General features: G+C 47.5%; 1 protein-coding gene across 2 annotated transcripts; it reads right to left on the bottom strand.

Moving 5' to 3' along the window:
* Positions 1–386: 386 nt before the first annotated feature.
* On the bottom strand, positions 387–22,890 carry LOC140918168 (cytochrome P450 3A24). Of its 2 annotated transcripts, XM_073361951.1 has the most exons (14): positions 22,692–22,890; positions 20,136–20,229; positions 17,958–18,010; positions 16,705–16,804; positions 16,046–16,159; positions 14,081–14,169; positions 11,901–12,049; positions 11,158–11,285; positions 10,108–10,195; positions 7,618–7,778; positions 6,813–7,039; positions 4,624–4,786; positions 3,906–3,997; positions 2,713–2,793 (listed from the first exon to the last, which is right to left on the bottom strand). In XM_073361951.1, the coding sequence occupies exons 1-13, from the start codon at positions 22,760–22,762 to the stop codon at positions 3,908–3,910; spliced, it is 1,527 nt and encodes a 508-aa protein (XP_073218052.1). In that variant the 5' UTR covers positions 22,763–22,890; the 3' UTR covers positions 2,713–2,793; positions 3,906–3,907. The 2 variants fall into 2 exon arrangements, with proteins under 2 accessions (XP_073218051.1, XP_073218052.1); XM_073361950.2 differs by lacking the exon at positions 3,906–3,997 and having other exon boundaries at positions 387–2,793.
* Positions 22,891–23,047: the final 157 nt, after the last annotated feature.

The raw sequence follows: 23,047 nt of genomic DNA on the forward strand, positions 1-23,047 counted from the left end.
AGGATACAATAATTAGAACACTGTACTCTTGTGGAAAGTGCCAAGGGATGAGATCTCAGAAAGTCAAGAGCTCGGTTTTACATCTCATTTAAAAGATGGCATCTCCAGTAGTTCATTGATTCATACTGGGGTATTTGCTCATTCCTGACTCAGAGGGAAGAGGGTCCCCACCTCAGTCATTAATGTAACTTCCCTGCATCACCTGGGATTTCCCTAGAAGTCTCCCATCTAGCTAATGACAAAGCCCAACCCTGCTGAGTTTGGGAGATGTAACGAGATTCTGTGAACTGCATGGACACTGGCTCCAATGCCCTGGAAAAGGATTGATTTGTGTGTGGAAGAGGGGGGAGTGGAATCAGATGTTGGCATCATCTCAGTGCAAATGATAAGGAATTATGTTTTTTATTTTAATTATCCTTCTATTAGTACTTTTTGGATTAGTAAATATGAAATCACACCACATATTATACAGAGCATTCAGCATTATGCTCATTTGGAATCTAAGAATGACAAGGTCCAGTGAGCCTTCTCTGCTCTCAGTATCCAACAGAGAGAGACATCCTTCTTCCAAACCCAAGTCTTTCCCAGCGCTGCACCTTGCCGTATTCCTACAATTCAAATCAAAGTTATAAAATGGAATAATAGAGAACAAAGTTAAAAAATCATAACTGGGCTAATATCTGTGTAAAGATATTACACAGGAGACCACTGGATACAATAAGCAAACAAACAGAAAGAACACATAATATGCTTCACTCCCACTCTGCAAACCACTGCTCATAAATGGTAACTGCTTATACCTAGGCTGCTCAGGTTAACTCATCTGCAAGCTGAGGCATGTTACAAGTCTTTAGTAATAACAGCCACCCAAAAACATACCAGAATCTAGCTGATGTATTTACATTGGGGCAAACCCTTAGTGTGGGCACACTGCACTTCTGCAAAATTCTGGGGTTGGCATCAATGCAGCTTATCCCAGTAAAGTTCCAAGCCCTGTTTTATCCCACTCTACAGCATCTGCTCTGAGGGGGTTGCAATGTGTGGCTCCCCTGGTGTGAAGCAACCAAGCAGAAGCAAAGCCTCAGTAAGGGGAATGTATGAAAGGAAACCTCACCACTCTGACCGGCACTAAGAGAGAGAGAGACCCACCTGACCCAACATCATCCTGACCTCTCCTTCTAAAGCATCAGATTGCCCAGAAGGCTGGCAGTGACTTTGGACTAGGGTCAGAAACACCACCAAAGAGTCTTTCAAACAAGCAGAAACCTCTGATGCAGCAACAGAGACAGTGCTACTGTAGCAACAGATGACATAGCCATTGAGGCCAGCAGGCTCTTTGACGTCTGACACCTGGTTTACACTTAATAGGTAGATCGACCTAGCTATGGAGCTCAGGGGTGTGAAAAATTCCCGAGCACCCCTGAGCACGATGGTTAAGCCATCCTAACCTCCAGCGTAGACCTGGCTTGGCAGATGGAAGAATTCCTTCATCAACCTAGCTCCCTCCGAGACCAACCCCTGGACCGTGTGCATCTGTCCACATGCTGCCTTTGTTTTGACTTCCTCTTACCTCACCTCTACATTCCTAACTTATTTGGTCCCTTGCTATCTAGTTCATAGTAAATAGTCCCCGGGGTGTTCTCCCTCTTCTCTTCGCTGGCTCTGACATTCTGTCTTTTCAGCCTACTACCCTATTTACTTATCTTATTTAGCACAAAGGTCCTGTTTTCAGCCTGATGATTCATTTACCTTCCTAATGCTGTCTTCCAAAAAATGAGGCCTCCCCCCGCCCATGTATTAAATACTCATGTCAGGCTTCAGCTGCACTCCCTCTCAGGGAGGTGGATTACCTCCTACATTCCTACAGAAAACCCCCTTCCATTGATGTCAGAAGCGTCTACATTATGATGCTACAGTGGTGTCCATAGCATAGACTAAGAGTCCATCTACGCTGGAGTCAACAGTGTGAGTGGAGCATGTGTAATCATAGCTGAGCTTGCTTTGAACTAGCTCAAATGAAATAATGAAGCCCCAGCAGCACAGGCTAGCTGCTTGTGTCCCCAGGTGCAGTTGTACAGCCCCGGTGGTTCTGGTTTTAGTGCAATTATTACTCAAGCTAGTGAGATTAAAGCTAGCTCAGGTACGTCTACCCATGTGGCAGTGTAAAATACCCTGGGGCATGTGATTTTTATATGGAGTCATAACAACCTCAACTTCGGATGAGTCTAGCCAGATGGGAGGTGACACAGTTTTTGTCCCAGTGCCCGAGGCCTGATTCTCATTTATGCTAAACCCTGCTCTGGCAGTGTAAGGGGGCCTGAAAGCGGGTGCATACCCTTAAAGGTCCCTTTACACTGTCCAAACAGCGTAAAGGGGTCTTGGTATCAATGAGAAACAGGCCTGGGTCTCTATTATTGCTTTATAAAAATTGAACTCTGCTCAGCCTGTACTTTGTGTGGGGTTTTTTGGTCGAAAAGCTATGCACAATCTCCTACTGGACAGAAGGGCCCATCAAATTTGGTATGCTGTATAGTCACAAGGCCCTGCTTTCATGACAGCTGGGGCTTTTTCTAGATATTGCTTTCGCTTTCCCTGTACAGTTTTACATGGCTCATTCCTATTCTCATGTGATTGATAGAGAGACGAATGAGGCGGAAGGAGCAGGTGGCAGCAGCCTCTGATCCGTTGCAAATTGTTTTACTCCTCTGGATCGACATGGGTTCTGGGGACCATCTTCAGAATGACTGGCTTCTTGGGTTGCAAGAAACCCTTTGTGTCCATCACCAGAGGGATCTTCACCATTCGTAGAGAAAAATGAAAAGAAAGCCAGTGAATGTGGGGAGCTAGGGAGGGACACAGCAGACATTATATTCCTTCTGACAAAAGCCCAACACCCTGGGAATGTCTACATGCCGGTTTGGGATTATGATTCACAGCTTGAGCAGACATACAGGCGCTAGCTGTCATCGACCTAGCATGCAAAAAATAAAAGGTAGCCATTGCAGCATGAACAGCAGGAGGGGCTAACTGCCCCGAGTACATACCTCGGGTCTCTGACGGACACGCACTCAGAGAGGCTACACTCTATTTTTAGCATGCAAGCTCAGAGAGTGCTAACATGAATATGTATCCTTGATCTGCCAGCTCCAAGTGTGGACATACCCTACAAAGCACCCACTCATGTCTCACACCCTTTGCTTTCACTCATTTGCATTTTTCTGACCTACTGCATGAGCCCACTGTTGCCAGATAAGTTGCTACAGGTCCAGTGAGAAGGGTGCAGTACAGGTATAATGTTCTCCAGTAGCAGGAGCAATATTGCTTCAATTCTGGCCCCCCCCCAAGATACTGATATATTGGGAGGAGCTCAATGAGAACCACACAACTGATGAGGGAACTGGACATACAAGGAAAGGTTTCACGAGGTAAATCTGTCAAGCTTGGCTGAGCAATGACTAAGCAGAGACATGGTACCACTCTGTTAAAAGTTGATGAGTGTAAACACTGAGGAGGGAGAGGTATTGTGTGTGACATACAGGAGTAATGGAACAAAACTAAGAAAGGATTATCAGACTGAATAGCCGGAGAAACTTCCTGTCAGTGAGATGCACCAGTGAGTGTATGGGCCTAAAAATAGCCATGTAGAGGTTCCCACTCGGGCTGGAGCTCAGGATCTGAAACCCACCCCCGTCTCTGTCTACTTGGCTCTTTTTAGTGCCGTAAACCCTTCTTTAGACACGGGCTGTGAGACTCGCTGCTGTGGGTATATTTTTAATGAGTAGATGTAGATGTACCCTTAATCAGCTCACAGTCTTGGGGTCCTCTTAGACTCAATATAACCATGTAACAAATAACCCAAATAACCATGGTAACAAACAAAAAAAAACCCAAACACCACCACATGCCTCTAATCCACGGTGAAACCTTCCTGCATTCGTAGTGTGAACGTAAAACCAACTCTGCCTACCAGGTTCAGTGCTCCAGAATCTATCAGCCTCTGAATGGGGAAAGGGATGTGCGTGAGAGACACAGTGCCCCATCTGTTCTGAGACACAGGTGACAATGTGCGCATGTGATTATCTCAACGAGACTATGGTAGCGCGACGGGGGTATACAAACCCTTCATTGGGCAACAAGGGGTTAAGGAGCTGCTCTGGACTCAGCTTGCCCTGCCCTACCACGCATGTAAGAGATGCACAGGCTGGAGGAGGTGGGAGCAGAACAGCTCAGGGGCAGAGCAAGGAAGAGAGCAGACCTGCAACTCGCAGCTCCTGAGGGAAGAGCTGAGGGAAGGTAGGGATGTGCGCCAGGGGCACCCTGAGTGGGAGCCATTCCCCCTCTCCCATGTGGACTCAGTTTATTGGTACAGACTGCTAACTGCAGACAATAGAGGGGTGACCTAGGGAGGGTTGACTTAAGGCTTTTCTGGGTGTTGGAGCCCGGTGTCGCCCTCACAGGGCCCTGGGCCAGAGCCTGGTGAGGTGGGAGGGGCTGGGGTCCCCTATCAAAATCCCCTCTGCAGGACGAAGGGCCTAAGCCCCAGCCACTAGGCAACGCTCCCCACGAGCGAAGACCATCACAGGTAGTAAAACAAACAATACAGATACAAGGATGGATTCTCACCGGGGTGTCTTTGCAGGTTCTGAAGGAAAACCTTTGCAACAGCACAATCATGGCCACTTTCAGGCTGAGAAGGGCAAACCTCATTCCAATGCAGTTCCTGGGACCAGCTCCAAAGGGCAGGAAAATGTAGGGGTCCATGCTCTCTCTGTTCTCTTTACTGAACCTGGTTCCAATCAGAGAAAAGAAGAAACAAGTTAGGAGAAACTACTGTCTCAGGACCTGTCCTCTTTGTTGGATTTGGCATGCTCAATGGATTGGGAGGAGGCAAAGGCCTGTTTTGCATATTTCAATGAGAACTTATCTATTTTCCTTGTTCCTCCCTCACCGTACAACACCCTCCCACCCCCTTCCATGCTGGTGCCTAGAATTAGCTGTACATCTCCAGGGCTTTCAAATGAGCAGGAAGTCCTAGAATATACTTGTGATTTCATGGGAACTCTTCTCAGAACTCAAGTTGAAATTCCTCTCGTCCCAGAAACTAAACCCAGAGTCCATATCACAAAAAACAGCTCTAGATCTTCTTCTTATACAAGTAAATGGACAAACAGAGCAAGTGTCTCTCCCTGTCCGGTCTGCACAAGAGCTAGCTTTTGAGACATGCCGCTCAGAAGAGAAGAGATATTCTTTCTTTGTGCTGCAAACCAGACAAGATCTGTAAAATAAAAGAGCTTTGCCAGTGAAACATTTCAATAATCCTAAGTCAAAATGACAACTTATATTTTTATAGCACTTTCCATGCCAAAGTACTTCCCAGATTTTAATGGATCTACAAACTAGGTAAGGCTCACGACAATCACCATTGAAATACAGACTCTGGGGTAGAATGGAGCAGCTGTTTCATGGCATACAACAACACTACACAAACGGTTAGACGAGGAAGTGAAGAAGAATACTCTATCTAACTGTAATGGGAAAATGTAGGCAAGGTAGATTATTATACCCCAGGCTGGACTTTAGCCAGAATACCCATACTCTTATGAAAAGCAGCACGGGGACATTAATCACCACAAGTGGACAAAATTTCTATTTTACTCTGCATCTGAACCAACAGTACCTCCAGAAGGCCAGCACTCTAGCTTGAGTGTGAGGTACAGGTGCAATGCTGACCCAGAGGATCGTGTTCCACCTCCTGAATTCCCAACACCACTTCCCAGAGCGCACACACACAATGGCAGGTGTTCGTTGGATCTCGCCCATCCAACTGCTGAGGTGGCCCTACCATGGCTAGCTTGGGAGAGCTGTTTGGAGCTCATCGCAAAGAGGTTAAGTTGACTTCAGAGTAACTTGCGCAGAACTTCTAGTTCTTTAGTCATTTTTACGTTATCCATTGAAAAGTGGTGCTATCTTCCATCAGTTGAACCACTTGCCAGCCATGTATCTGATACTAGAGCAGAGCTGGCCATCTAGCACAGTTCTCATCACTGTGCGTAAATCCCGTTGGGTAATTACAGTTCGTCTGTCTAAGATTCCGCATGCAGGTTCAGCTGGACATGTTATTCTTCACATCTCCTCCTAAACTTTGGCCCCGTGCTGCCACGCACTGTTAAACAGCTGCCCTGTTTCACTCCAGAGGTGGGTGCATTTCAATTACTGGGGATTAGTCTGCAATAGTTTGTAGAGTTTGGGCTCTTCACATGAAAACCGCAAGATAAATATCAGCTCTTAATATCATTACTGAGAGAGACAATTATTCCTGGCTCTCTGTGCCAACTTTGAATGGCTGCTGGGCCTTTTGCAATCCAGTGAGGATTAGGCCACCTAATTCCAGCAGATTCTTGCCTCATTTCTCAGGGTCTGACCCATCAGTAATTCCTGAGCAGGGAACATTTCATAATGTGAACTGGAAAATTAAATTTTATTTTCAACACCTCTTTGCCCTTCCATCGCTGATCTGCATGGCACTGTGCCAGTCACCCGATTGCTCTGGCTTTAATGTCTGGCCATAAACCCCTCAGTGCTATAGCTGCTGAGAGCTGGTTTCAGTGTCATTTTCTTCAATACAGTTCATTAAATTCCATGCACAGTTTATGGATGTAGATCATAAAACTCCCCGCACGGCAGCACTGGACGTCAGACATTAATAAATGCCTCATTTAAATGTTATAGTCACGCTTCCCCCACCTTTGCTGCCATTTTCACCCACACACTTCAGGAGGAAGCAGCATTTCTTCCCCCTCCCTGGCCCTTACCTCTCGGGCCTGAACTCTTCTGGCTCTGGCCAGTATTCCGAGTCCTGATGCAGCACGTAGGCTGGGATCATTGTCACGGTGCCTTTCGGAATGGTCACTCCGTTTATCTCAATGGTTTTCTTGCAGACCCTTTCGATCCGCCCACCTACGGGGAAGAGCCTGAGGGTTTCATTCACTACCATGTCGAGATACTCCATCTGCAGGATGGCATCATAGGTGGGAGCAGCCTGGGGAGGGAAAGACAGAGGGAACCAGATTTTCAGGTACAGAGGAGGCCATCTCAGGGCTTGCCTGGCTGCATATATGCACAGTAGCCATGCTAAACAAATCGGGATGACCATGGGACCCGGGGGCAAATTGTCCTGTCCACCTCCAGCAAGACAGCATCCTCTAGCATGAGGCTGAGGTACTGGTACAGTGCTGACCCAGAGGGCTGCTCCTTTAAATACTGCAGCATGTGGATGCCAATGGTTAAACTGGGGCTAGTGAGGTCCCCTCAATCCCCATCCTTGGTCCTGCCCCGCCATTCCAGGTGCCCCCTGGCACAGACAGGCAGGTCACACGAGGGAACTTCCCTAGACATCTCTACTCCCTGATGCACCCAGATGCTATCGAAAGACTGGGATGCTATGGCCAAAGGAAGCCCAGGTCACAATGGTGCATGGTGTAGGATTGACAGCCCTGGTGGGGGAAATCTCCTGTGTACAGAACAGATGCTTCGCCTTCACCCAGGTTCAGCTCAGCCCCCACGCAGCAGTGACTAGAGTGCATCTGCTGGACACAGAGCACTGCAAACCCCTCTAACCTTGTTGGGAAGAGCGGCGTCAATCTCCTCCTGCAGTCTCTGCTGCACGTCGGGGTGAGTGGCCAGGTTATATGAGAGGAAGTTGAGGGTGAAGCTGGTGGTCTCATAACCAGCTAAGATAAAGACAAGGGCCTGCGCCATAATCTCCTTGTCAGACAGAGCTGGAAAAAGAGGCAAGAAAGCACACAGGGAGGGTAAAGCCTCCCTCCTATACACTGCCCAGCTCAGATGAGAGTCCTACCCGGGCATCCATTTACTACAGTTCCTTTGCTGATCATTTAAGCACAACAGAAAAAGGTCCATCTGACATGGGTTAACCCCTCTAGAATCCAATAAGCAACAGCGGCAAGTGGTGGACTTGACTCCCCTCTCGCCCTACTGTAAATCAGGAGTAACTCCATTAAAATCAACTGAGTCACATCCGTGTCCATGAGGTGGGAAACAGGCCCATTGAGTTTATTCACTGCAACACAGCAGCCTGAAGAGCAGAGGTAGGAGAGACCCTGCTCTGGAGAGGGTTTGCGGAACTGCACTCCTGCTCCACAGTGGGTTTGAAAATATAAGAACACAACAGAGATATTCATAGGTGGACAGATGTCTGACACTCTCCCCTAGGCTCTGAGGTGAGCTGCAAGCTCCTGAGGGAAGGTTTCGACTGTGCTAAGCACGCTGGCAGCACTCTGCAATAATTATTATTTAACAATTCTACTGCAGCAGTGTCAGAGGCCACAGCAGGATTAGGGCCCCATCGTGCAAGGCGCTGTACAAACCCAAACCCAAAGAGTTTACAAACGAAGAAGGAGAGGGATAAAATCAAGCTATTGTGACAAAGTTCCTCTTCTGCCTTGGTGCGTCTTGTGCTTATTGGCGAATTTGCTCGCCTCAGAGATTCACGGCAACCCTCAGTCTGGCCACTTTTGCTAGTGGCTCAAACCTGCCATTTACTCAGATAACCTCATCACTGTCGAGCATGGGGAAAGGGAGGAGAACAATCCCCGCAGTCTCTGCTGACCCACCTAGTGGGTCAGGGGTAGGCCAGGAACCTTCCCCTCTTGTGGGACCAACAATCCAGGTCACCGCTTCTTGTCTCAAATAGGGAGTTGAGGGAGATGGGGGGAACCAGGGCCCGCCCTCTACTCCAGGTTCCAGCCCAGGGCCCTGTGGATTGCAGCTGTCTACAGTGTCTCTTGTAACAGCTGTGTGACAGCTACAACTCCCTGGGCGACTTCCCCATGGCCTCCTCCCAACTCCTTCTTTATCCTCACCGCAAGACCTTCCTCCTGATATCTGATAACACTTGTACTCCTCAGTCTTCCAGCAGTACGCCTTCTCATTCTCAGCTTCTTGCGTCTCTTGCTCCCAGCTCCTGGCACACACCTCACTAACTGAAGTGAGGTCCTTTTTAAAACCAGGTGCCCTGATTAGCCTGCCTGTCCTAATTGATTCTGGTAGCTTCTTAATTGGCTCCAGGTGTCCTAATTAGCTGGCCTTAATTGGGTCCAGCAACCTCCTGATTGTTCTGGAACAGCCCATTATCCTACTCAGGGAAAGAGGACCTGCTTAATCTGGGGCTAATATATCTACCTTCAATCATTCTCCTGTTGCCATCTGGCCTGACCCTGTCACACTATGTCCAAATTTTACTTACATGACACACATTTTTATACTTTATTATGAATTGTTTTAAAATATAATAGCTACATCGGAACTCTTTGATTACCCTTGGCCTCCCTTTTACTGCTGGCCGAGTTTCTTCTACAGGGTCTTGAGGAATGGCATACAGGAAGGGAGAGTAGTTATTGGCTTTCCGGGGAGGGCGTTCCATGTGCAGAGGAAGACAGGATGAAAAGAGTGATGGGAATGATGGACAAGTGAGTGATCAAGGCTAAAGTCATTGGCAGAGTAAGGGAGGATATGGCAAGAGACAAGGGTAGAGAAGTAAGGATTTTTTTTTTAAATTATAGCAACTTGGAGCACCTAGGGTCAACTCCTGAGTCATCTAGCCCTGCTGGCTTTGACTCAGATTTCACACAGGTAAATCTCCAGTTTGGTTGATTAAGTGTCTCGGGATTTGCCCCTCGCTCATTAGGTTTGATTCTATCCCTTTTCATATGCAGCACAAATCATTACTGTCCTGATTCTCAAGAGTGCTGAGAATTGACAACTCCCATTGGCTTCAGTAGGGATTATGGGTGCTCAGCATCTCTGAAACTCCAGCTGTCAATTCCCTTTCTCTATTTCTGAGAGAGATCCAGATCACAGCATGGATTTCTGGAAAGCACAGAACTTGCTTTGGCGGGGGTGGGAGGGAAGGAATTTCTGGTCATTCTCCTGATGTGTACTAAAACTCCGTCCCTCCAAAACCGTATATGAAATATCCCAGCTAGTGGCTGGGAGGAGGAGGGGCCTGTAGCCTTACCTTTATAGGAGTGTGTCTTCTATGAAATATCCCAGCTAGTGGCTGGGAGGAGGAGGGGCCTGTAGCCTTACCTTTATAGGAGTGTGTCTTCTCATTAGATTCAGAGCTGCCATCTGAACTCTGTGAGTCAACCATCAGCTGCAGGAAATCCACCCGGACCTGGGGATGGAAGGACAGAGTCAGGGCAGAGCTACAGCACAAAGGAAGGTGTGCTTGCAGTGCAGGTAGGCATGCCTGTGCTAGCTTTAATCTAGCTAGCACAGGTAACAATAGTAGTAAAGACATGGTGGCAGGGACTTCAGTGCAGGCTAGCAACCTGAGTACATACCCAGGGTTCCCTGCATGCTTGTACTGGGGCTGCTAGCCTACACTGAAGCCCATGCTGCCACATCTTCACTACTGTTACCCATGCTAACTAAATTAAAGCTAGTGTGGGCTATGCTCACCTGCGCTAATCACACCTTCCTGTGCTGTGTAGGTGCACCCTCAGAGGAGCAGTGGGTGGAATGAAAGGCTAGTCCAGCACAGGCTTTCCCTCTGATGCTTCAGCCCCAGTTCCTCCGTCAGTCCAGCAGTATAAGGAGGATGCGAAGGAAGACCTCAAAGTATGGTAGATAGGAGGCTCCGTAAGGTGCAGGTTGGAGACCCATTTTGAGCAAGGGGATTATTTTCTTCTCCTGAAAGCCTGAGCACAATACCTATCCAGTCTCACCCAAATTTGGCAAACTGAGAGCTAGTTTGGAGTGTCGCCTCTGGGGATGGGCTCAGAATCCTTCCCCATACAGGGTATGACTACTCAATTTCCAGCGTGCGGAGACATACCCGTGCTAGTTCCGATGGCATTAGTGTGCTAAAAATAGAACCGTAGCCACAGCAGCATGAGCAGCGGGAGGGGCTAGCCACCTGAGAACGTACCGAGCATCTCAGATAGAATTCTACTTGGGGCGCTTCGCCCTTCCTGCTGTTTGAGCGATTGCAGCCACACTTCTAATTTTAGCACACAAGCTCCATCGGAGCTGGCACGGGTCTGTTTCGTGGAGCTGGAAATTACATCTCCAGCTTAGTCCTACTCTCAGAGCAAGCGCATGCATGATAAGGAAGACGAGGTGGGCCAGACTGACCGAGTGGTCGTTCTTCTGCCTCTCCTTCTTGATGCTCTGGATAATGTTGAGGAAAATGTCCAGGAAGCCCGAGGGAAACAGACTCACATTCATCTTATCCAGCACTGGTGTCAGGAAGGGGAACATCACTGAACAAGAGAGAAAGGAAACAGTTCCCCTCGTGGTTAACAGGCTGCAGCTCAGCAAAGAGGGCTGCAGTGGGATGTGTGCTCGAAGGCACAGCGGGAGAGGGGGCAGGGTCTGGGTAACTCGCCAAGGACAACTAGCCTGCCAAATGACCTTTTTCCGGTGCTTCTGGCTCTAATGACAACTGCTGACTCCCAATTTATTTCACCTAGTTCAGACCCCTGGTCAAGAGGGATTACAGGAGTCCTCTGCTATGGCGTGGGTGGGAATTTCACTTGAGAATCTCCTGACTTTTACCCCTCTACTTAGCCAACTGTGATGCCACATTCAGTGTAGTTGTCCTGCCAAGGGAATAAAAGTTCTCCCTCTTACCTCTGTATCCAGTTATTTTACCTGGGTGCTGCAGACTGAGCTGGCCAAAGGAATGGGGGAGAATCTCTCTGTATAAGTATCTTTACAAATCTGTCAGGGAGGGCCTGATCTTACAAGGGGCTGAGCACCTCCTGAAAAGTGAAGGGGACCCTGAAATCCCAAAGGAGATGATGGGAGATAGGGTACACAGGCCCTAAGGCACTAATCTAGGAGTCTGAGTCTTTAGGTGTGTAGGATCCTCATACCTACTAACAGGAGCAGTGGGTTAAACAAATTGAATGAGAGATACTTCTTGATGTAGGCGACAAGGGGGTCGTTGGGGTTGTTCATGGAGTCGATGTTCACACTAAATGAAGTGCTGGCCACCACGTCCAAACTGTAGGTGCCGAAGATGCTGAGGAGAGAGGTGGAAAAAATGAATGCGAGGAACTCAGCAGGACAAGGGGATTCTCCCTGGGAGAATCCTCAGCACAGAGAACTTCCCCTTCTGAAGGACTCAATACCTCCCAAACCCTGGCACCTTGGTCCTGTCAAAATCAAGTCTTTGCCCCACTTTGGGTACGAACAGGACACATTTCCCCAGTTTTTGCCAGTTCCCTTTATGACTAAATTGCCCTCAATCTCTCTCTTTATGAGCCCAGCAGACTGGACGGTAGGTGGATGGAGCTGAACTGCAGTGCACGATAGCAAAGAACAAGCTCTAAATTCCATCAGCATTTCAGAGCAAGCTTGTGACGTTATTGACATAATCTGGGATCATATAGATCATTGTTGCAACCAAGGTCCTGTAGCGGCACTAAATCTTATATAAAGGGTGGCAAATGAGGTGTCTAAGACAAGGTTATGGTTTGCTGACAATGATTATGCTGTCTATATGTGTGTATCATTTTTGTAGTTGAAGTTAAGAATATTGGCTCTATACTGTCTGTATTTGAAACTTATGCTATGCTTCTGGGTGACACCCCAGACAAGCTGGTGTCAGCTCTGCCTAGCCTGCTTGATGGCCAATTAAGGACCATCAGCTACACAACTGACCCACTGAGAGAAGGCAGAGACGCCTTGTGACTCAGCAAGGTGTGCAGGGACATGCCTATGGACAGAACTCTGAGGTTTTTCCATGCCATGTGATGGACAGCTTGTCTTTGGAACAAAGAAAGAAAGACCACATGGCAAGAGAATCTAAAAAGCTTCTGCAGCTCCCCCATCTTGTTTTCAGTCCTGCTTCTTACCTCTGGAGGAACTTTGCTACTCTGAAGCTTTGAACCAAGGACTGAAAGACCCATCCCAGCTGTGGATGTACTCCAGAGACTTCATTTGAACCTGCAGTTTATTCTATCACTGCTGCAAGCCTGAACCAAGAACTTTGCCATTACTATATATAATTGATACCGTTTAACCAATTCTAGCTCTCATCTCTATCTTTTCCTTTTATGAATAAACCTTTCGATTTTAGATTCGAAAGGATTGGCAACAGCGTGATTTGTGGGTAAGATCTGATTTGTATATTGACCTGGGTCTGGGGCTTGGTCCTTTGGGATCGAGAGAACCTTTTTTCTTTTACTGGGGTATTGGTTTTCCTAACCGTTTGTTCCCATAACGAGTGGCACTGGTGGTGACACTGGGAAACTGGGGTGTCTAAGGGAATTGCTTGTGTGACTTGTGGTTAGCCAGTGGGGTGAGACCAAAGTCTTCTCTGTTTGGCTGGTTTGATTTGCCTTGGTGTGCACAGAAACCCCAGCCTTGGGCTGTAACTGCCCTGCTTTAAGCAATTTGTCCTGAATTGGCACTCTCAGTTGGGTCCCGCCAGAACCAGTATCGTTACACACCTCTCATCTGTAAAAGTGACTGTTAAAATAACCTTAAAATGTTTTTTCCCCGTCTGCAGTTTGTCACACTTCTAGGATAGGCCTGATTTCTCCCATCCCCAACGAGACTCTGCACCCCCCCTTCACCCCCCAACAGCTAGTAAAGTGACAAAACCACAGAAGTGTACTGAGTAGTACCGGTCTGGTCTGATCGGGGCAGAGAGGGGCAGCGGGCAACCGAGAAACGTGCCATGAGCAGGACTGTTATGGAGATTGTCTTCATGTCACATCTCAGGAGAGGTGGGGGAGAAAAGTGGGAACGTGGAAATATTTTGTGGGGGCCTGGTTCCTATTGTGGAAGCATCAGGATATCCATGTGCATTTTAAATAAAAGTAAACTCATCTTTACAGTGTGATGGACATTTTGAGTGGAAGATGCTGTGTGAAGGCTATCATGGCCCCTCCAACTCAGCTATACTTCACAGAGATGAAATGCAGCATGCTTAGGGTAAGCTAGAGCCAAACCAAACTCTGGGGCTCCCTTATGAACTCTCAAGACTTGCTCTCCACACCTGTTGTGAACACAGGCTCTTTCCTGCCAGCGCAACAAAGCTACTCACCTCTTCATTTCCAGGGACTCATCGTTATCCACTTTCTCCTGGATATTTTTCACTAAAATCTCTCCATAGCGATTCATGATAGGAAACATCTGAAATGCAAACCAAAGCACAAGGCATTGCAGACGCCTTCTGGTTCCTGAGGCAGGGTCACCGCTAGGTAGCTCAGCCTTGCTATTTGCTGGCTATCCCCTAATAATGATCAATACTCTGGTTTGAGAGGGGCATCATTAGAGCCAGGGCTCAGACATGGTTGGGAAAAAAACAGGGTTGCTCTTATCTCTGTAGTTGGTCCACCGAATCATCTGGGTGTGAACTAAAAAGGGTCCCGTCCCCCCGACAACACACCCAACTTCCCCTCCAGAAAGCAGCACCTGGTGCAAAGGCCAACAGGGTGCTGTCCATCAGTGACACAAGTAGACTCTGTAGCTGTCTGCCCTGAAGGGAGAGCATAGCTGAAAAGGATTGAGAAACCCATGTAGTGCGCCTCCAGGCTACAGTGTGGAAAGGGAGACGGATGTTCCTTGGCACCAGCGGTCAAGCACCCACCCTTAGTGCTGGGCAAATATTGTTTTCTTCTGGTTTGGGGGCAATTCCCAAAAATCGGGGGGAAAAAACTGTTTTGGGTCAAACTGAAAACGAGATTTTTTTTTTTAATTTTTGGCAAACCAAACAGTTGAAAAACATATTTCATTTCGGGTTGAACAAAATGTTTCATTTTGACAAAATCAAAGTGTTTCATTTAGATTTTCACCATTTGTAAACTTTATCTGTAGGGTCTCTGATTCTTTAATTGTTTCTGTCTGTTGAATAACTAATTTCACAAGATTTAAATCAACTAAGGTGGTGGGGTGTGATTGGTTAAAGAATTGTTTCGTAATGGGCTGTGATTGGTGAAAAATACTGTTTGGTAGTACTTTAGTTTAAAATGATTGGTTACAGTACAGCTAAGCAGGACTCAAGTTTCACTATATCAACTGGGGTCCAAAAGGAAGTTCTTAGGAACCTAACTACAGGACACGGCCCAAAATCAGAGCTACCAGACCTCAACACCCAGCCAATTATATCACGTAGAAGCTGGAGCCCCAGATGACCTGACCCTGACTGGCCAGCAGGAAAAATTCATCTGCCTTATTGGGAGTGGTGAACATCGTATGCTTAGTATGTGTATTGTGTTTTGGTAACTGTTAATAAATAGAGGTTAAGGATATTACTGTGTTAGGATCTTTCACTGGTAAAAGGCCCCACAAACCCGCAGAAGATTACGCCCTGAGCCCTCGGAACTGGGTAAGGGTGGGGTGACTAAATTAACCGGCGTTATGCCTTGAGCCTACGGAAAGATAAAGGAGGGGTGGTACTCTATAGTGTGCGAGTGACAAGCCATGGTGGTGAAAGTGACTGAGTATGTACCTATTATCTCAGATGGGTACACACTTGGGGTGGCTAACCTGTCTTGCCACCCATGCTTCCATGGCCACACTCTATTTTTAGCATGCTAGCTGGATCACAGCTGGCAGGAATACATCTCCTCGAGCTGGGAATCGCACCCCCAGCGCTCTGACTGAAAATCTACCCATTGTGCTGCCTTCTTCTTCGTGAAGAGGGATCAGCAAGAAGAAATCTCAGGTCAATGGTGGGATCCCTGGCAACAGATTGCCATACCCTAGTATGTCAAATCTTGTAGCCATTTCATTCCCCAGAGGTCAGTTCCTTCCTGAGAAAGCTATGATGAGGGGCAGAATGGGGAAAAACCCACCACCCTCACCCTGACTGAAAAAACATCATGTTGCTGAAATGCCCATAAGGATGGTTGCTTTTGGCGGAGGCCCTTTTGGAAAATGAGTCTGGCAAGGGGATGGGTGGCACAGCAAGATGATTTTCCAGGTGCCTCTTTATTGAGGCTCCAAACCCAAATAGCCTTCAAGCCACTGGCCCAAGCTGGAACTATTAATGTAATCTGGACTTCACCTCCTTTAGCTTCCCGCTGGTGAACGTTGGAGAGAGCACAGTGCGGATCCTTTTCCACTGCTCATCAGTAGCTACCGTAAGGGCAGACTCCAAATCTCCACTTGGACCAAAGACCTAAATGGGGAGAATAAAGTAAAAGGTAACTGTTTATACAGTGCATAGGATTTCAACCAGCACCTTCACATGATCGTCCTGAACATGGAACTCTGACCGTGCCCACAACGCCTTAGGAATGGGACCCCTGCTGCCTGCACCAGGAAACTCTAGGATCAGGCCCATTGTCGTACTACTGCAATATGGAAGCAAAGGCTTTTCCCTGCCTGGTGGGTGAAACAATGAATTATGTGCAATGCTACAGTATATTTGAACTGAAGCACTCCAAATATCAACCAACCAGGCCTTACAACCCCCTGTGAGGTTGGTATCATTACATATATTTTATAAATGGGGAAACTGAGGCACAGAGATGGAAAGTGACTTGCCCACGGTCCCACAGTGAGTCAGTGGCAGAGCCGAGAATAGAACGCAGGTGTCCTGTCTCCCAAGGCCTGTCCTGTGAGCAGCCCATGTTACTGAAAGTTTGCATTGCTCTAGGAGAAACCCTGCCTTCCCACCCCACACACAGGTCTGCATAGGAAAGGCCTATCCTGGATACCTACCCGGCGATTGGTAAAGAGGGTATAGCACTCTTTCACCAGGATGGTTTTGATGATTACAGGGTCCAGAATAGCCAGGACTGGCTGCCTGCCATCAAAAAATCTAGGCCAAAGAGAAACTCTGAATCAGTCCTTTGCGTGTATCAGATAGAGCAGGACTGTCTTGGTTTAGTTATGAATAAATAATCATCCATACTAATTTACAATGCCCAATACCAACGGGCCTCAATTCTCGTCCCCTGCAAACTCCCCTAAAACCCATCAAAAGGGATAAGATTCTGAAATTGTTTTATTACTCAGTAAAAAGGAGAAATGGGGGTGGAGGAATAGTTCCAAGCATTGATATCTAGCATTTCTAGCAAATATCTGCACTACTGAGAATAGCATTGCCAAAGCGGGGTGTGTTTGGGCAGGGGGATGCTGATTATCTCTGTATTGATTGTGCTGTCTGATCTCTCTTTGTTTCCCTCATTGCTGCTACCTGGTGTTAATAAATCCACCCAGATTAGCCCAAATGGAAGAAAAATGAATTTCTCTGCACAGCGTCTCAGACAAACAGAGGGGGAAAAACCCAAACATCTGCAGTGTCTGTTTTTAAATCAAAGTATGTAGAAAAACATTAAAATCCAAGGCTTGGGCCCAGGGGTGGGAGAGCCAGGGGTGCATGTGTGTGTCTCAGATTTCACAAGCACTTTTATCTTTTAAAAATGTTTTGAGCTCATGAAACTTTTCAGAGTTTTGTGCAACAATTTCCCTCCGAGAGCATCCTAATGGAAATGTGATGAGAAAGCCTCCTATACTTCTGTCCACACAAAACCTGAATTGTGAAAGAGGCATCAGGACTAAAAGGTAGCTCGTGCCCTGATTGTAGGAGGAGCTGATATGCAAGATAAAAACCTGCAGCAGCAGCCTGGGGCTCTGCTCTGTGAGGGCCAGACAGAATGGCAACTTCAAAGGCTCCAGGCTCATTTTGGGATCTAGAAGCCATGATTTCTTGAGGGGGTTGTAAAGCTGGGGAAAGGCGGTCTCCCTTCCTTGGCTGGAAAGGCTTACTTGGAGCACAGGGGTACAGTCTGTACTGCACTGACGGGAGGTGCCATTATCTCCGGTTTAGGTGGAAGGGGAAGCACTCCACAGACAGAAACGGCATCTCTGAAAGTGCTGCTGCTGAGGAACAAGGGAGAGCACAGAGAGAGGCAGTTTGTGCCTCCCTGGGACACCCATGAATTAGAGATTTTGTGCAGTGGAAAACTCACCCCCAAATTTTACCATATTTCTGGAAACACTTCTTGTCGAAATCCAGAATTCCCTGCCAGAGAGAGAGACAGAGGTTAGATGTCTGCAGGTAAACAGTGAGCAAAGGAGGGCCGCAGCTTGGGTTTCATTGGAATACATTTCTCCGCAGCAAACCAGAAATAAATGGCAGAGATGGGTCAGGTGGGCAGAGGGGAAAGGTGGGCTGCCCTGAGGAGCAGATACGTCTTCACTGCCAAAAAACAGGGTGTGTTCTTAACTTGAGTTAGCTAACACACCTTTTATTCTGCAGGGAAGACAACCCCTAAGTGTGAATCCAACCTAAAGGCATCACCTACACTTAGGGTGACCATCTTTGTTGGATGGAAATAAGGGAAAACCACATGAAAAAAATTGTCAATGCTTTATTTTTAGGGGCATTTTAGGGACAAGCCATTTCCCATGGCATACCGTGTATCTTTCTCCGAAGAGAACATCTCTCCTGCCCTTAGGTGTAAAGTGTAATTATCAAAAGCTTCAATGTAATGTTTGGTTTCAGAGCAGCAGCCGTGTTAGTCTGTATCCGCAAAAAGAAAAGGAGTACTTGTGGCACCTTAGAGACTAACCAATTTATTTGAGCATAAGCTTTCATGAGCTACAGCTCACTTCATCAGATGCACACAGTGGACAATACAGTGGGGAGATTTTATATACACAGAGAACATGAAACAATGGGTGTTACCATACACACTGTAACAAGAGTGATCAGGAAAGGTGAGCTATTACCAGCAGGAGAGCGTGGGCGGCGGGGAAACGGGACCTTTTGTAGTGATAATCAAGGTGGGCCATTTCCAGCAGTTGACAAGAACAGTAGCAGGGGAAATAAACAAGCAGAAATAGTTTTACTTTGTGTAATGACACAGCCACTCCCAGTCTTTATTCAAGCCTAAGTTAATTGTATCCAGTTTGCAAATTAATTCCAATTCAGCAGTCTCTCATTGGAGTCTGTTTTTGAAGTTTTTTCTGTTGAAGAATTGCCACTTTTAGGTCTGTAATCGGGTGACCAAAGAGACTGATGTGTTCTCTGACTGGTTTTTTAATGTTATAATTCTTGACGTCTGATTTGTGTCCATTTATTCTTTTACGTAGAGTCTGTCCAGTTTAGCCAATGTACATGGCAGAGGGGCATTGCTGGCACATGATGGCATATATCACATTGGTAGATGTGCAGGTGAACGAGCATCTGATAGTGTGGCTGATGTGATTAGGCTCTATGATGGTGTCCCCTGAATAGATCTGTGGACACAGTTGGCAACAGACACAGTTTGTTGCAAGGATAGGTTCCTAGGTTAATGTTTTTTGTTGTGTGGTGTGTGGTTGCTGGTGAGTATTTGCTTCAGTTTGGGGGGCTGTCTGTAAGCAAGGACTGGCCTGTCTCCCAAGATCTGTGAGAGTGATGGGTCATCCTTCAGGATAGGTTGTAGATGCTTGATGATGCGTTGGAGAGGGCCTAACTATCTATAATGCCATCGCATAGATGCAGCTTATACCGACGGGAGGGCTTTTTCTCTTGGGGCAACACCACCACCTCCCAGAACAATGGTAGCTACAATGACTGAAGCATTCTTCCTTGGACAAAAATGCATCTACATGGGTGGTTAGGCTGGTGTAACTATGTCAGTCAGGGGTGTGGATTTTTCACACCCCTGACTGGTGTAACTATGTTGACCTAACTATTACTATAGACCAGGGTTTAGCAATGGTGAATTAGGAACCACAATACAGACTTGACATCAGTTCCCCTCTCCTAAAGTTCTGAAGCCAAGTTGCTCCCATGGTTGGGGTACAATTTTCTCTAAGGGAACATCTACACGGGAACACCCAGGAAAGATGAATTAACTAAAGGGGTGACTTTAAAGTGCATTATTTAAAACACATTAAACCCTTCTGTTGATGTTCTTCATTCAGAAGTAAAGTGGCCTTTAAGGAACTTCAGATTCATGCCTTGAGTTAATTCAGCTTAACTTTTCTGAAGATCCCCATGAAGAAATGCCCTGAGTTTCCTATAGACACCAGGCATAGACCTCCTATTAAACCTTCCCACAGGAGCAAGGCAGAGACACCCCCCACCCTACGACCACAGGTTAGTTAAGAGCCATTATCCTCTGAATGGGCAGATAGCATAAACTCCCACCACTCACATTCCGGTATTCGTGAAATGTTCCGATGAAAGGCAGAGGCCTTGGCCCAGGAATACCCAGCTTCTTAAAGAATCTGTATGGCCAGATCCCATAACTGTGGAGCAAACAGAGATCAAATACATGAACGACAGGTCATTTATATGTGAATGGCCTTCGTGCTGATGGTTTAAACAGCTGTCACTGTCACTTAGGTACTGCTGAAATAATGGAGAGAGAACACATGTACGAAGGAGCAGGGCTTTATCTAGTTGTCTCTTTCTCTGTCTAGTGAGAAGGGTATAAGCGTGTTACAGTTGCATTTACCTTCTTGCGCCATTCTCCATATGGCAAAATCCTCTCCACCCAACTAAAACCCAGATGATCACACTCCATGCAGGTGGAGTGAGGGGAGAGGAAACCCACCCCCTAGTCCAGTGCTAGGGTGAGGGGCAGCTGCTGTTCCTGTCTATAGGCTGGAATGTGGCAGCATTCCACAGCCCTTCAGCGCTAGTCATGCAGAATACAGTAGCCACGGGATCAGCGTAAAGCAGCCCATGCATGGCTTTCTGACTGGTACTATAAGGGGCCAGCGCAGAGGCTCTTACCATGGCCATCAGCTGTTCAGAGATCAGCTTGCAGCCCCTAAGTGCTTACCCTATGCAAGAGTTGAACAGTGTGGAGGGCCTTGCACCAGCTCTCTGTGTCACAGATACTGTCCCCTGCAGTGCTCAGCAAGGAGTCAGCTTCCAGATGGTCCCAATAGTCTGCCTTAGCTTCCTTGCCATGTTACTCCATGTGGCCTCCTACATGAAGTAGCGTGGGTGTTTAAAATGCAGGTCAGAATGCTCTGACAAAGCAGCATACAGTCACTGCCCAAAGCATAGCAGTTTCAGCAGGGGCTCTGCAGTTTGGAGCTGTTACCCTTATAATTTTTTTTATAAGGGCACAAAGTGTGTTCCATTGCCAATGTGTAAAGGGTGCAGCATGGAAATCCCCAGCAGGTACAGAGGATTTGGAAACCTGCCTCGATGTGCCTGGTGCGGGGACATGACACCTTCTTGCTGGATAAGGGTTAGCTGGAAAGGTCCCAGATGTACCCTGCTGATTGGCACGAGACCCTGCAGAGTGGATGTGCCCTGTTCCCTGGGCTTTTGCTACCTTAGCTCAGTGAAGCAGCATGAAAGACCTGAATGGGGCATTGCTTCATTTGCAAGAAGCATTTAGATTTTATTTCAATACAGTATAACAGGTGGTTGTTGCTGTTTTGGAAACACCATCTTTTGCCACAACAACAGAGCCAGGAGAGAAGCCAGAGGAGCTCCAGGCCCCAGTCCTGGAGGGGAAGCCAGCACTTACAAACAGGGCTGTAAGGTTAGCCACGTAAACCTTCCCCTCTCCGTTCTGGGGGACCTACTTTAGTCTACACTGCAATTAAAAATCCACAGCTGGCCAGTGCCAGCTGACTCGGACTCGCTGGGCTTGGGGTAAGGGGCTGTTGAACTGAGGTATAGACATTTGGGCTCAGGCTGCAGCCCGAGCTCTGGGACCCTCTCACCTCACAGGATCCTAGAGCCTGAGCTCCAGTCTGTGCTGAAACATCTATACCGCAATTAAACAGTCCCTTAGCCCGAGCCAGCTGTCACAGGTCAGCCGCGGGTGTCTAATAACAGTGTAGACATAGCCTTAGCCTGAGCACTTTGGCCTGTGTGTCTTGACCGAAGCCCCAGAGAGCCAGTATCCAACCTGGGATTGGTCCCTTGCCATTAGACCTCACTGCCTCTCATATTTTTCGGCTGCCCCCCTTTGCAATTAGAGGTCATGCTGCCTGCTGACCTATGGCTACCAGGGAGCTTGCAAGCCACTAGTGCATTAGGTACATTTCTAAGGTCTGGTCTACACCTACAAAGTAGGTCGACCTAGCTTTGTCGCCCAGGGGTGTGAAAAAGTCACACCCCCTGAGAGACGTAGTTAAGCCAACTTAAGCCGAAGGTAGACTGAAGAAAAAATTCTTCAGCCACCACCTTTCAAACGGGTGGATTCACTGATGGATGGAAAAGCCCCTTCTGTTGCTGTTGCAAGTATCTGCGCTGCTTGCATTGTAGCACAGACCTACCTTAAGGGTCCCTGTGGAACGAGTGAGAGACGTTCTCTTTTTCTAAACCGAAAGCCAGGTTCTGTCTTTGTATTTATAGCGAACCCAAACTGGGGAGCTGAAGGGGGGAGGTGCTGTGCCCACAGGATTGTGGGACCGAAAGGACCAGCTCTGCTTCACAGTAAACAAGATGCAAACCAGAGTGTCTTCTGCTGAGTTTCTTTGGCAAAAGGCGTTCCCCCCTCCTCTGTGTATTATCCTCTCCCCCTATTTCTCTTTTCTCTACCCATAAGGAGTTCCCTGAAGCCCAGTGAAGGCCATGCACTTTCCTGTTAGGAAGGCCAGTCCCTCTTCTCTAGCTGAATGTCTATCAATTCCCTGGTCTGCTCCTCCCCTAAATTCTCCCAAAGGCCTTGCAAGTGCTGGCAGAACAACAAGGAAAAATCCCCTGTCCCCTGGCCAGTTAGAGGCGGGGTGCTACTTACAGCATCAAGAGGCTCACAAAGGCAATGAGTAAAATCCAGGTTTCGAGGGATAAACTCGGAAGGAAATTCATCTCGACTCCCTGCCTGCTACAAGCGAACAACTCTCAGCTCCAAAGAGGCTTCTCGGCTCTTTAAAGTTTTTCAGCCCTCCAGCCAAGTACAGCAGGTTTTCTGCAAGGGATGTTCCTGGTCACATGACTTAGTAAGTTATTTACTCTCACTGCACAATCTTTAACCCTCAAATGTGCTTCTCCCTTGAGTGCCTGAGAACAACTGTATCTGCTTTCTCTTTGCATCACCTCCCTCAGTATCCTCTGAGCTCTGAGGTGCCTTAGCAAAGCCCACTGGCCTGTAGC

The sequence above is a fragment of the Lepidochelys kempii genome, chromosome 10 (genome assembly GCF_965140285.1).
Source record: "Lepidochelys kempii isolate rLepKem1 chromosome 10, rLepKem1.hap1, whole genome shotgun sequence".
NCBI lineage: Eukaryota > Metazoa > Chordata > Testudines > Cheloniidae > Lepidochelys > Lepidochelys kempii.